The sequence below is a fragment of the Micropterus dolomieu genome, linkage group LG19 (genome assembly GCF_021292245.1).
Source record: "Micropterus dolomieu isolate WLL.071019.BEF.003 ecotype Adirondacks linkage group LG19, ASM2129224v1, whole genome shotgun sequence".
Classification (NCBI taxonomy): domain Eukaryota; kingdom Metazoa; phylum Chordata; class Actinopteri; order Centrarchiformes; family Centrarchidae; genus Micropterus; species Micropterus dolomieu.
The window spans coordinates 14,184,332-14,194,424 of NC_060168.1; the positions used below are offsets into that span (position 1 = coordinate 14,184,332).

The 10,093-nt window shown below is 41.2% G+C and overlaps 1 protein-coding gene across 1 annotated transcript in view; it reads left to right on the forward strand.

Moving 5' to 3' along the window:
- gabrb2a (gamma-aminobutyric acid type A receptor subunit beta2a) overlaps positions 1-5,804 on the forward strand; it is a 29,230-nt gene extending 23,426 nt beyond the window's left edge. The window contains exons 6-10 of the mRNA XM_046029768.1: positions 829-966; positions 1,246-1,398; positions 3,443-3,687; positions 4,147-4,287; positions 5,421-5,804. Coding sequence (XP_045885724.1) covers positions 829-966; positions 1,246-1,398; positions 3,443-3,687; positions 4,147-4,287; positions 5,421-5,777 — 1,034 coding nt within the window. The 3' untranslated portion in view covers positions 5,778-5,804. The remainder of the gene's footprint in view (positions 1-828; positions 967-1,245; positions 1,399-3,442; positions 3,688-4,146; positions 4,288-5,420) is intronic.
- The last annotated feature ends 4,289 nt before the right edge of the window (positions 5,805-10,093 follow it).

Sequence of the window (10,093 nt, forward strand, 5' to 3'; positions counted from 1 at the left end):
TTAATCTTGTTTTTAAGGATCACACTTTACATTGCTGCCAGACATTCTGCAAAGCATACTAAAATATTTCTTACCTGGCAGTTACAGGATACTAAACTATTTCCTACCTGGCAGTTACAGCCATCGTTTCAAGTTGATGTAAGCAGATTATGAGAACAATCTGGTTATCCATGACACATGATACATTTTTGTTTTTGTTTACTAACTTTACTTGTTTGTATTGGTGATGCAGTTGAGAACAGAAACCAGTGAAAAATCTTGCTTGTTGCTGTGTTCAAGGACTCTCAGCAATGTTGTTGGACAGTCTAACATAAAAAATGCACAATAAGCCAACATCGAAAGACATTTTTTGCCTCAAAAGATTTCAAGCAATGACCTACTTGCTATTTTATTATCATGCATCATGCAAACTGATTTCTGATGAAAAATAAAGTTAACTAAATGTTTTCTGTGGTGGATTACAAATCTGAAGCAAGTTTCAAGTCGCTGTAAGGTGATATTCTTTGTATAATAAAAAAAGTAAACCAATGGCTACCTGACAGACGTAAAATTATATCTTCTTCACTCCATTCTTTGAGATTCTTCTCTTCTCAGATCGTTTAATTTGAAAAAAAATACATAATTTAATGTAGCCAAAATGTTTTCCCTCTCATTTTCACCAAACTTCTTGTGTTTAGAAGTATTTGTAGTGAATGAGCTGAAAACACACAAAACCACTGACATTGATATTTAACATTACTGCACTACACTATGATGATGTAGTATAGACCATTAATGGACAATGATCATGTGTCTCTAAGCATCCGGGCTTTGGTTTCTCCTCTGCAGATGGCTACACCACAGATGATATTGAGTTTTACTGGCGAGGTGGAGACGGAGCAGTGTCTGGTGTCGACAGAATAGAGCTGCCACAGTTCTCTATTGTCGACTATAAACTCATCTCCAAGAACGTGGTCTTCTCTACAGGTACACAGAACAATCAGCTTGGCTGTTTGGCCTTGCAGCAACAGGTTTTCACATGTACTGGCTACTACGTTGAGTTGAATGCAGGTTATTATAAGAAAACATTTACTGTAAAAGAAAAACATTCCATGGAAGTTAAAATCCACACCTCGGTAAAAGTCGATATTGGAGACTGACATGGCAGGCTCCATAGTGTCACGGAAAATATAGCTTTCAGTGAGCGTCATTGAGGAAATTCTATTTCTATCCCACTTGCTCTTCCCTTCCCTGTGCCTCCTTCAGGTTCCTACCCCCGCCTGTCCCTCAGCTTCAAACTGAAGAGGAACATTGGTTACTTCATCCTGCAGACATACATGCCTTCCATCCTGATTACCATCCTCTCCTGGGTCTCCTTCTGGATCAACTACGACGCCTCGGCTGCCAGAGTGGCCCTGGGTAGGATCGCCTCGCCACTGCTGAACAATGACTCCGGGAAATAACCCAAAGCTAAATGATAACAGACCATGAAAGAGCCATTCAACATACATTGAGACTTGCTTTAGACCTGTACATTACTGTGTCTGCCATGATCTCTGTGTTGACTCTTTATTTTCCCAGCACTTCCTTTTTTTCTCATTTGCTCTAAGCATGTGAGTGATAGCAGTGTGTGTCTGCCTGGCTAAATGTCTGTTGTTCAGAGATGACTATATGCATGACTCATGCAGAGCAAGAAGCGCTGCAGCTCGACCTTGAAGCGTGCTGTCTTTCTCTCTGCCTGTCTCTCTATCGGAACCTCTCATTGGTCGGAGATCCCAGCTTATCAGAGCCAGATCACGGCTAAATTACAGCCGAATGAAAGGTGGCAACATTTGCTTAAATGCACCTCACGCATTAGAGTTAATATTTTTACGCCAATGTCAAGCTGCCACTGATAGTAAAGTGAAAACTCCCTTTAGTGTTAAACTTGGGTATGACAGGTCAGAGCAGCAGAGGGAATGGCTTTGAGCTTTATGTGCATTGTTCTTGTCACACACCATTTGTTTTCTGGAGTGGGACACATGCGGGTTGGAGCCCCAGACGATGCGTTGAGAGGCTAATGTGATTTAAAGATCTGCCTCCTCCCAGTGTCCTGAGAACGTGCAGCGGGCGAGCGCAGCCAATGCGAGAGATGAGGCTCCATGCTACAGTGACACTGCTGGCTGCTGGGTTATTTATAATACGTGTGAATCTGACCAAATGCAGATTGCGCATGCAGATGACTAATGTATCAAGCAAAATGTGTCTATGTCCAAAAATACAGGTGAATTGAGCTGTGACTAATAGCATATGTTTACAGTGGAAACACTGTGCTTTTTTTCATAGCCTACAGTTTGTTCCTTGTCCATTTGGATACATGATTGGATAAAAAACTATACTCACATGAAACAAACACACATGCACCATTTCAGTCTCAGGAGGTTTCGAGGGATCTTTCCATATGGGTTCCCATTCTTTCAGGCTTATCTGTGTGCTATAAATAAATATTATATAATGTATATGATAAACATGAATGCTTATGTTCACAAGTGTATACTTATATTCTTTGAAGCACCTGATCTCAGTTATTTTGAAGTAGGGCAAATTCCAGTGTAGCAACACACCCTTGTTCATTCATTCACTACTCCCTTTATAATAGACATTAGACTCATTAGTTTAGGCTACTGATTGTTAGTGAGCAGTAAATTTAGATTTCATAATCACCATTTTGTGTCATCACCAACACACACTGAGTCACATGACTGTAATTTTGTTATCTTTAAAATACAGAGAGTTGCATTAGTAGAGGAAAGAAGGATATGGTGCATATATTAACACACTTGGAACTTAATAAAATGGCAAAATAAAATGGCAGACAGTAAACATAATTCACAACATTGTAATCAGGGAGTGATTTTGGACACAGATTGAGAGTCTACAGCTGTGCTAGTGGCTCTGTGAGGCTGTACTTGGGCACAGCAGTGCTTTGAGCTAAATGTCTGCATGCTAACATGCTCACACTGGCGATGCTAATATGCTGATTGTAGCAGGTATAACATTCTTCTCCATCTTAGTTTAGCGTGGTAGCATACTAGCATTTGCTAATTAGCACTAGACATGAAGTACTGATGGGAATGTAATTGGTTTTGCAGGTATTTTGGCTTGATGATGGAACTACACAAAAAGTTAATGAATCACCAAAACGGAAATGATTTGTCCCAAGGGAAACATGAATGTTTGTAGGCTACTAAATGTTAGAGAAGAAATTCATCCAACAGTTGAGACATTTCACTCGAAACCACAAATGTCATTCATTTTAATCCAACCAGTGGTGGACCGAGATCCGTATAACCTTCCAAACATCCAACATAACCTTTAGTTAAACTGACAATCTTGTTTTTTTTTACTGTACAGATGATGGTAAAAATGACATACCATCTAAAGACTTCACTTTCTTTCTAAACGTGTGACCTGTGGTATCCAGGGATCACTACGGTGCTGACTATGACCACCATCAACACCCACTTGCGAGAGACGCTCCCAAAGATCCCCTACGTGAAGGCTATTGACATGTACCTGATGGGCTGCTTTGTGTTTGTCTTCCTGGCCTTGCTGGAGTACGCCTTCGTCAACTACATCTTCTTCGGCCAGGGCCCCCAGCGGCAGAAGAAGGCGGCTGAGAAAGCAGCCACAGCCAATAACGAGAAGCTGAGACCCGACCCCAACAAGGTACATGTGCAGACAAACTTTCTCTAAAGGTATCTGTACTGTCGGTTAATGTGTGTGTTTGTTTCTGTGGGAGCAAATGACTTCTTCTCCTCTCAAGGTCAATGTGATGCTGTGATCAATGCTTGATGTCCTTTACCAGCAGTCTTTACTTCTAGCTCTCCGTTTTCTCACTGGTTTAGCCTTGTGTATCAACTTTATTACTCAGACTAGGATCTGAAAGAGTGAATGCAGAAGCAATGACTGGCTTATACTTTATCTCCATATTTCTGTGTCTCTCAAAGGGCAAGGCGCCTCGGAAATATCACTGGCTGTGGTGTCAAAGCCTTCCCTTTAAATTTCATTCAGCTGCTAAAGTCAGCAGGAACAACAGCTACACAGAAAAATAAAACACCCTTTCCTTCTGAGTGTGGCAAGCTACGATTTCCCCTAAGTAACAGTGCTGATTTTGTATGCTTGCAGTGGCTGGTGGGAAATGTAGTTCAGAGAGATGATGCTCTGTATGCCAGAATGAAACAGAGGGAAATTGACGCATATGACTCGATGTGGGATCCCATCTTTGTGGACGATGCCGCATTAGGACTAGGCGAGCAAAGAAATAAGGTACTGGAGGTTTTGAAAGTCAAAACTAACAATGTCATCAATCTGAATCAATCCAGATCAGAGGAAAATGCTGTAGTTTTTGTGCATTTGATTTCTGTAGATTTTTAAGGCAACTTTGATCATCACTCCCACCATTGTGTTTTTTCCCTCTCTTGGTTTGCTCTTCATGCATTTTCCTGACAAACACGGCTTAGCAGTTTGATTTCTGCAGGCATTAATTTAACCTTAACTTGGGCTATACATTTAAATTGACGGGAAATGACAAATATGACAAGAGAGAAGAAAACATCAGTAGCTTCTTTTGAGATAATATCATTTAGACACAAATACAATCTCAAAGGCAATTGATAACTCTCTTAAGACTAATGGCAAATGAAAAATAAAATAGATCGTCAGATAAGAAAAAGAGTTCATTTGCAGTTTGATGAATAGTGCCAACTAAGTAAGTGGCTTCGCTTCAAAGTGAGTTACACAAAAGCAACAAAATACAGAAGCTCCATTTACAGCGGGACAGGATTGGATAATAGGGATGTTTTTCCTCAGAAGTCAGGCTATGGATGAAGAAATGTTGATCCGAATTCACTTCCCACAACGTCTTTCTTGACCTGCCCTGAACCTTTTTGGCCTCTCCTTCATCTTTGCAAAGTCTTTACTATTTCTCTCAACCTTCTCCTGTCACCTTTTTTTTCCTTTTGCTTTCTCTTTTTTTTGTTTGTCTTGTGAATCGACAGAATTTTAATCACACTCTGGTTGAAATTCTGAGATGACAATGAAGATTTCTCCATGAGATTTAGTTTGTGGAGTGCGTTGTGCTCTTCCAGGAATGTTATCTCATAGTCTTGTGGTTGTATTATCACTCAGATATTGATTGACAGATGATCAATGATTTACTAACTGCTTTTAAAGTGCTTAGAATTTTTCTTCACTGTAAGTAACACAATTTTTGACTCATTTGCATTACCCATTCTAGCACCTCATCAGTATTTTTTACACAGTGATATTTAATGATCGTTGTAGCTGTACCTGTTTTGAATAATCATTTTACTAGACTTAATTTGAACTTATAAACACTTTAAGATTTCCCTTTGGCAGTAACTTCTCATGGCTCCACCTGTTTTTACACCCTCACACAGATGACTCCTGACGACAACATTCTGTTCAGCACCCTGGAGATGAAGAATGAGATGGGCGGTGCCGGGGATCTGTCCCGGGGCCTGGGAGCACCTGGAGACCCCCGCAACACTATGCTGGCCTATGATAGCTCGACGCTGCAGTACCGCAGGGCAGCCATGGCCCGCCAGAACTATGGCCATAGCGCCTTGGAGCGCCATGCCCAGAAGAAGTCGCGCCTACGGAGACGGGCCTCCCAGCTCAAGGTGAACATCCCAGACCTGTCCGACGTGAACTCTATCGATAAGTGGTCCAGGATGATCTTCCCCACCGTCTTCTCCTTCTTCAACGTGGTCTACTGGCTCTACTACGTCCATTAAACCCGGCGGCATCCGGCGGCCAGCTTGTGGCGGGCATGCAAAGAAGGGGGGAGGGGGGGGGGGCATTTAGGGAAGTTGACAGAAGTCGAGAGAGAGAGATGATGTGTGTGTGAGAGAGAAAATGAGAGATAAACAGTGCACCAACTTTTTTGCTGGTTCATTTCAGACAAGCGAGAAGAATGCAAAGACTTTTGGATGGACTGCAGCAGCACCCAACACTTCAGTCAGCAGTGACTCTTTTAGGATTTGGGAAACACCTTAAAATGACTGACAAACACTCAAAAAAGAAGAGCGAGTTTTAAAAAGACAGAAATGGTGCCTGTTCCAGAATTTCAATATATCACTAATATTTGTCATTCGTAGCTTACTCTCTGTGGATCAAATATTTATGCTTGTGTTTGCATATACTTTAAGGATTTGTTTTGTTTAGTATCTATTTACTTCGTAGCCAAGCTGTCTGCATCCAGGAAAGCTTTATAAATGATTTTAAAGGAGTCATCCTTGATAGTCTATTTTCCTATAATTACTGTATATCAAAAACATCCTTTAAAAGCATGCTTATGTTTGATTTCATTTGCATCTCAGTCACGATGATGATGAAGCGCAAAGCATTTTAGTTTTACTAGTTGAGGTTAGTCTGTCAGTTAACGTTTTGCAGCTGAGGCTTAGCATGGCCCACTTGGGTGGATGGTTTGAGCGTCGCTGGATGGGGGGGGGTGCTCTTTTCTCTGGACATCCCTCTGGGGCTTTAATGGTGCCAATGCTGAACAGAAAATGCTTCTTCAGTAGTTGAAGGTCTCATATTTGCCGGCGAAAGAGCGGAACTGTTGGACACTGATGTTTTGGCCAAGTTTACGTTTTGCTTTTGCTGTGCTGTTCACAGTCCATTTCACCATGTGTTATTTTTCTAAAGAGAACATTTGACTCCTCCATGCTTTCTGCCATCATGTGAGGAGCTTCAGAGGCGCAGAATGGCTTTAACACGACTTAAGCTGGTGTAAGAACTTTGCTGCTAGACGAGCTGAGTTTCATTGCAACCAGAGTTGCTGCATAAATATGGCAATCCACAATCATCATTATCCGTAGAATTGAATGATAGAAGTATGATGCGTTTCATTGTGATTAGGTTTCTGTTTTGAAAAAAACTGTAGATAAACATAAATCATATTTAAAGAAAAACAGATGATTCATTTTTATAAATCAATATTCACATTATTGTGTAAATATTATGGATTTATTCTATTTAAATGGGTCTCCGTTGTTGTTTTTGCAGTTGAATTACAGATGAAATGTTCCATTCAGTCAAAAAAAAAAAAAACAGAAAAAGAAATTTAACTGAGGAAAAAGAAAAATACAATTCACAACTTTGCTGACTCTCTACTTTTTGGACTTTTCTCTCTTTTCTTTCTTTTTAATGGACTCTAAAAGCATCTACTTGCTGAAACTAAAGCACTTCCAGACACCAGTGACTTTTGGGTCAATGTTTTGTTCTCCAGAAATGACTAAACAAGGACCCCACTATCCAGGCATTGAAGTCAGGCATATTTTGTACAAAGTTTCTGTAAATTCCAATTGTAATATTTCATAATGACTGTAAATATCTTGTGTAATGATTGTCAGCAATTATGAAGATGTATCTAAATTCAATTAAAACTCAATTCAGTCTATCACTTCAATAACAGAGTACACGGGTGGTGGTTTTATGTGTCCTGCATGAATGTGCGGCTGTTCATTATTACTGGGCTCATGACTGAACGAGTGTCTGAATGAGTGAGTGAACTAACTAAAGCTGACACAGGGAGTGAGTATGCAAGCGAGAGAAGCAAATGTAGGGGTGAAAAGAGAGATGTGAGGGCTGCAGCTGGGAACTATTGGCTGCATAATGGATGGAGAGGCAGAGGAGGCAGAGCGAGAGGCCGCAGTGGTGGTCTGGGCTGAGATGGGCTCGGCTGGAGTCTGAGCAGGGACCAGCGCCAGCCCCGGCCTCAGGGGACATTAACGCAGAGAGCCATAGATATGGAGGCACTCCGCAGACTCAACTGTGGCCCGCTGGCTGCAGGGGCCATAGCTCCAGTTAAAAAAAAAAGACAAAGAAAATAAAGGGCAAGAAAGAGAGTGATCCATCCGTCCATGCCTCGATCGCTCCCTGCATTTTCCCCTCACTAAGCAAACCAACTGCACTGCACTTTCTTCCTGACCTGACCACTGTAACAGCCATTAAATGGATGCTATTGAATATTTGATGGTGTAAAACAGTGAATATTTAAAATTTTAAAAGGGATTTTGTTCTAGCAGGGACTAATGTGCAACTAATGTTTGGTTTCGAACTTAGAGGACCAGAAGAACATAATAAGATACCAGTGGATGGAGGATGTTTTAACAGGAAATATCTGATAAACATGATTTCTTTAAAAAGCATATAAGCAGGAAATGAAGATTTTGAGTTAGTTAAATGGTTCGGTCCAGCTTCAGACACAAAGAGAACCTTAAATATACATTAGTGGAATTTTTTCACTCAGCTCAGGAAAATGGAGGACAAATTAATATGCAACAAAGAGAGAGAGACTGCTCGTGTTTGAAGATTTTATAGCTGGAGTTGAGATAACAGAAGAGACCCAACACCGCTCTGGATAGTGCAGCACGTGGCCTGTGTGTGTGTGTGTGTGCAAGCGTGCGTTTGTGTCTGATGCTTCTGGGAGTACAATCTCTAAGTGCTAAACTACCTAAAAAAGGCAAAGTGGTGTAAAAAGTGATGTAACGCGACATGTACCCTTGTTCCAGGTTCCTCCATGCATCGGTAAAAATCAGCTCTACATTGCTGTTCCCCCTCAGTATAACAGATGTATTATCTCACTACAGTAGACAGATGGTTTGTGCTAAATTGGCCCTTTCTCTCTCTCTCTTTCTCTTTTCGAAAAAGGGCATTAGTGTAAGAGAGGGGGAAAAAGGCAGATGCTTTCTACTTTGTAGTGTTTCCATGTCACTGCAGTAATTAGGAATGCACAGACCTCCGCTCTGTGGAATCGTGTGTGTGTTTTGTTTCCAAGAGTATTTTTTGTTTCTGTGTGTGTGTGTGTGTGTGTGTGTGTGTGTGCGTGTGTGTGTGTGTGTGTGTGTGTTTGCGTTTGCGCACGCAAGCAGTGTGGACTCACAGCTGCGCCACTGTGCAGTCGGCATGCCAGCCAAGCCAAACCCAGCCAGAGCTGACTGTGACGGGTGAGAGGGCGAGTCTGGCACACTCGAGTCACGTACACGATGGAAAAATGAGCTAGACCAGAGAGATGAACCCACCTGTGTCAGCTGTTCAAGGACAAAACAGGAAATCATTTAAATTCTTTGACTGATGATGAATCACCTGCAAGGTCAAGCATGGCATCCTTTAAATAGACAATAAAGGTCTATCGATCTCCATTTGAAGCCTCTATATACTGTGTATTGAATACTAACCAGGTACATATAGTTTCATCATTGTGGCCATAACTGTGTCTGAAATTTAAATTTGAGCACAATATATTAGTGGCCAAGTGCAAATCTGGCCTGTTTAAACAGGTTCTGCAGCCTGCTCTGGAAAAGACAACATATGTCAACATGAGGAAGTGGAAGGCATCCTACATGCATGCCATATGTGCAAGAAGCTGCTTTGTTGTTGTCCATCATACGACACACAAGTCTCACACACACACATACATGTAAACAGATTCATTCACCCTATTCTGTTTAATCAACAATATCAAACTTTCAGCCCTCGACCTGCAAATCTGAAAATCTTTACAAGCATCTGCTCTGCTGAAGTCTTTATCAGTAAGAAATCTTTAAAGCCCACCTTTCAGGCTTGTGTAGCTGACCTCTGACCTCTCAGTAGATGAGTTGAAAGAGGATTTCTTACACACACCAGTAACAAATCCTGCTAATAAGTGTCTTTGTCATATTAAGAATATCACAGAGGTTTCTCAGTATCTTGAACATTGTGTGTTCTCCATCTATATACTCCTGAATGGTGTGTGTAAGTTCCCTCTGCTGTGTTCATTCACACTCTGCAAACTCTTCATATACGTTTGCCCCGAGCAGTCACTGCACTCTGCTGGGTGTTGTGTTGTCAGTTCAAATCTCCTTATGACCCACTGCACCAATTTTCTGCTCTGCAGATATTAGATTGTCAGCTCATTTGAGGGCTTTGTCTTGTGCATAGTGTAGTAATGTGTTTATTTGTATTTTTTAGTGTTACATTTCCAATGACAACATCAATGTGTACAGTATTAATGACAGTAAAGACCGCTAAACTATGCAGGTTGGCTCCCTGACTCATAATTTGTGAA